Genomic DNA, 4,719 nt, shown 5'->3' with positions numbered 1-4,719 from the left:
CGCAGAAATAGCGCCACCCCATAAGAACCCGAAGACTTGGTATTTACTTCATTTCGCCGTCATCAATCCACAGAAGCCAGAGAAGCTCAGATTGGTCCACGACGCCGCTGCCAAAGCCAAAGGAGTCAGCCTGAACGACATGCTACTACCAGGCCCGGACTTAATACAATCCCTGCCCGGCGTGCTGATGAAGTTCCGTCAGCGACCAGTAGCGGTAGCAGCCGATATCAGAGACATGTTTCTTCGAGTGACCATACGAGACGAAGATAGAGACATGCAGCGCTTCCTGTGGAGAGGAGACGACCGAGATCGCCAACCGACCGAGTACCGTATGAAGAGTGTCATATTCGGCGCCACATCATCTCCCTGTACTGCTATCTACGTAAAGGACAAGAACGCGGAACACTTTCGTTCTCACTACCCCGAGGCGACAGCGGCAATCATCGACAACCATTACGTCGACGACTACCTAGCGAGTTTTGACGACGAAGGAGCGGCCGTACGCATATCCACACAAGTTGCGTACATACACAGCCGCGCGAACTACTTCCTGCAACGTTGGGCATCTAACTCGCGCCGAGTACTAAGCACGCTATCACCGGGGTCGAAAGGCGACATACTACAACTGGACAGCACGAAAATACTGGGCATGGTGTGGCAACCAGAGGAAGACACCCTGTCTTTCAACATCAACACTCACAAGACACCGGCGGAAGTATACAACGGGGCAAGAACACCAACTAAAAGGGAGGCGCTACGCACTACGATGTCCATATTTGATCCATTGGGCATCGCCACTCCAGTCACCATACAAGCGAAGCGCATCATACAAGACACGTGGCGCTCAGTCATCGATTGGGACACCCCGTTAGAAGCGCCCGAGGCGGACGCCTGGAGCAGATGGCTGGAAGATGTACGACGACTCGCCAAGATAAAAGTACCGCGCTGCTATATGAAACTTAGTCACGCGCGCGGCATCCAGTTACACACATTCATGGACGCAAGTTCAACGGCATACGCGGCCGTCACCTATTGGCGTGTAGAAGACGAAGATGGCAACATACACGTCTCACTCATCATCGGCAAGGGGAAAGTAGCTCCGTTGAAGGTGATCTCCATACCACGACTAGAGCTGCAAGCTGCCGTGCTGGGTTGCCGTCTTACACAGACCGTCGTCGACGAGCATCAATTTAAACCGACAAGCCGCTACTACTGGACAGATTCCCGCACGGTACTGACCTGGATACGCAACGGACCGCGAGTTTATAGACCGTTCGTAGCACATAGAGTGGCGGAGATCGCTGAACACACTAAAACGAAAGAATGGAGATGGATACCCACCAAAATGAACATCGCAGACGACGCCACCCGCGACGTGCCACACGACTTCGACTCTAATCATCGATGGTACAGGGGGCCGGACTTTCTATATATGTCGGAAGAAAATTGGCCTCAAGAGGAAGTCACGGACGTCAATGTCACGGATGAAGAACGGGTCCACCTCACCACAGGCGTCGGCGCGCGACTGAAGGAAGCTCTACCCGAAGTAACTCGTTTCTCAAGTTGGATACGCCTCATGCGGACCACAGCGCGCGTACTACAGTTCATAGACAGGCTGCGGACGCGCACACAACGATGCGTCGCTTTAAGGAAGAGAACGAGGAAAAATGCCGACGCCGACCCTACTTGGCGAAAAAATGATACAGAAAGCAAGAAGACGAATACTTCCGAGGCTGCGCGTGGAAAGCAAGTTTTACACAAATTTAAAACGATCGACGCATCATATCTACGCCACGCCGAGTCGCTGTGGATACGAACACAACAGGAAGAGGCGTTCACCGAGGGAATCAACGCCCTCATGAGGGGGACCCCCTTTCCCCCCTCTAGCCGCCTTATGAAATTATCAACGCTACTCGACGGCGAAGGCACAATACGACTACGATCGCGTATAGCGGCCGCGGGTGATATCACTGAGCAACAACGGTCACCAGCCGTGCTTGATGGAGACCACCCGTGGGTGCGACTGTATATCGCCTGGATACACAAACAGACGCACCACGGAGGCTTCGGCATCACCACCAGCGAGGTACGACAGCACTACTGGCTCCTACGACTACGCAACGCTGTGCGAAGCGAACTGAAACGTTGCCGAGTGTGCCGCATCATGAGAGCCACGCCTCCATAACCCTCGACTGGAAACCATCCGCCCAGCCGCCTCGCTCACCATCAACGCCCGTTCACATACACCGGGCTGGATTTCTTCGGCCCACTCCAAGTCACAGTAGGCCGCACACGACAAAAAATTTGAGACACTTGAGATATTTATTTTTTGTAATAGGCAAATTTTTATTTTCCTATAACAATTTTTTACAAATGATTGAAGCCAAAGATTTCTAGCATTGTCATTACGTAATGATTTACCTACAAATTTTAACAATCCCGGTGTCTCAAAATTTTCTTTTAATAATTGCAGTAAATCCTGGAAAAAAAATTAAATAATAACTGCACATTAGGCAGGCTTGTGCCCCCTTTTTTTTGACGGGGGGAAATCTTAATCTCCCTGAGCCCAGGGAGACTCAGGGGTTATGTGGGGACTCTCCCTCCAGACTGGAGGGCCTACCTCACTAAAACCCCCCCGGGTTTCCCTCTCGCCGGTTGGGTCGGCGCCTTGGGATCGGTGAACATTCACCACGACGCCGTCCGGCCGCTCTAGCTTACGCCAGGGCTCCCGCGCCAACGGAGGGGCGAGTCGGTTATCCTCCGACCCGCCCCCCAGACGAGTGAGGCCGTGCAACGCAGGCTCCGGAGTCCCTGTCCAAAGCCCGCTGGTCTCACTTGGGGAGCAGGGCGCTTGTGCCTCTGCATTATTGGGGCACAAGGTCTGGTAACCTATCACAAACTCGATTTTTTTCCGAAGTAACGTTCGTTCGAATTTTCGATACACATGAAACCGTTGTTCTTTCAGGGTATGTTGGATGTTTATCGCAAAGACACGATTAGGTTCGGTTAGGTTAGGTTAAGTTATGTTTAAAAGAAAAAACATTTACCTCTCAAAGCTACTTTCGAGATTATGAAAATTCGAGCGAACGTTATTTCTAGAAAATGTCATTTCGGACTACTGATAGGTAACCACAATGTCTACCTTAATTGATGATTTATCACTTAGAATTACGTTCATAGTAAGTAGTATATAATTTTCTTTACAATATTTTCCTTTACTGAAATTATAATTACTAATTTCTCCATTGATAAGTTCACAGGGAAAGTAATTGGTAAATGCCCGAGGTAGGAACCTGAAGCCTCACTCTTAGAACACAATAATATGTATTCAATTAACTGAGCTATCAGTTTTTATAGAATAAATTATTTATAATTACATACCTAATTATTATTACTTACATTATTTTCGACGGAATAGTTAGTACCTGGATTGAAGTTCGAGCATAAAGGGGTTGTAGCGGAATCCGGTTGGAGTACTAATATAGGTTGAGATTGCTCTACCTCTGCCACTATAATTAACTCAGTTTCTGGTTCTATCTCTAAGCCTTGAATGTCAATATATTGAAATAGAAATCAGAAAATATAACAGCTGTCTATTTTACCTCTCATTTAAGGTATTAAAATAAAGCAGCACAGATAAGTGAAGACAAAGGTACAGCTAAGGCTACAGCCTATATGAAGCCACTACTGAATAAAAACCATACACTGAACTACTTGGTCATAATAATGCTTTACATGACAAAGAATGACGATTACATAGTGGCCTAATGAAGACCAAGAATGGGAAATTTGTTGTCCTACGTTGTACTGATCTGTAGGCACATAATTTATTTTTATTTAATACTTACACTTAAAGAAACATTGTAATTATGTATAAAATCCAACTTCCATGTTTTCCATGACCTCAGAAATAATTATCTAGGCTCTACTAGAGGAATCAATTCTTTGACGTCCTTATTTGAAAGAGTACTAAGTACTTGCAGGTTTATTTCGTTTTCTGCAAAATATTGACGATTGTATTGATGTCAAAATAGGTAATAGTACGTAAGGAATAAATATTCACTGTAAATGTAGATATAAAGGTACATTTACTAATAAAAATGCTTCGAAGTCCTGGCAGTCTCCAAGCCCCAAGAAGATCACAGACTTCCTCCATGATATAAATATCACAGACATAAATATCTTGAAAATTAACATGAAACTGCACTTTTAAACACTTCCTTCTTTTTCTTAAATGTTCCACTGATACAATCAATGATTCCGCTATGACGCGTTTATTGCTTGCTATTTGACCGGTGAATTTCAGTAATAGACTTCGCTGAGAGGAGAATCTACAAGAGACAATACAAGCATACACAAACTATTACACAAACAAATTGTTACTCTTATGAGATTTACATAGGACATACACAAAGGAGAAGTGGACTAAAAAAGTTAGGAAAAATTTCGAAAAAAAGAAAACACCGCATGTCAGTCGGCCGAACACTGAAATAAAATAAAACTGACAAGTTTCTACGCATTCTGCAGCGCCCGCGACCGGCGAAAATAGCCAATCAATCACATAATATGATCAGTAAAAACAAGAGTGCGTTCGGATTCGCAAATCACAATTATCAAGCTCAGAAAGTTGTTGATTTGTGAGTTAATTTAAATAATGGCTTTATGTCAACAAACAAAATATGACGTTTAAATCATATAAAATTCTTTATTACAATGTTT

General features: G+C 45.3%; 1 protein-coding gene across 1 annotated transcript in view; it reads left to right on the top strand.

The window, feature by feature from the left end:
* LOC113239279 overlaps nucleotides 1-2,185 on the top strand; it is a 5,209-nt gene extending 3,024 nt beyond the window's left edge. The window contains exons 3-4 of the mRNA XM_026476200.1: nucleotides 6-913; nucleotides 1,931-2,185. Of these exons, the coding sequence (XP_026331985.1) occupies nucleotides 6-913; nucleotides 1,931-2,185 (1,163 nt within the window). The remainder of the gene's footprint in view (nucleotides 1-5; nucleotides 914-1,930) is intronic.
* Nucleotides 2,186-4,719: the final 2,534 nt, after the last annotated feature.

This window comes from Hyposmocoma kahamanoa, unplaced genomic scaffold (assembly GCF_003589595.1).
Source record: "Hyposmocoma kahamanoa isolate Upper Pololo Valley unplaced genomic scaffold, ASM358959v1 99771, whole genome shotgun sequence".
Classification (NCBI taxonomy): Eukaryota; Metazoa; Arthropoda; class Insecta; order Lepidoptera; family Cosmopterigidae; genus Hyposmocoma; species Hyposmocoma kahamanoa.
The sequence above is the reverse complement of the archived record's forward strand: the minus strand, read 5'-3'. Positions and strand labels throughout refer to the sequence as shown.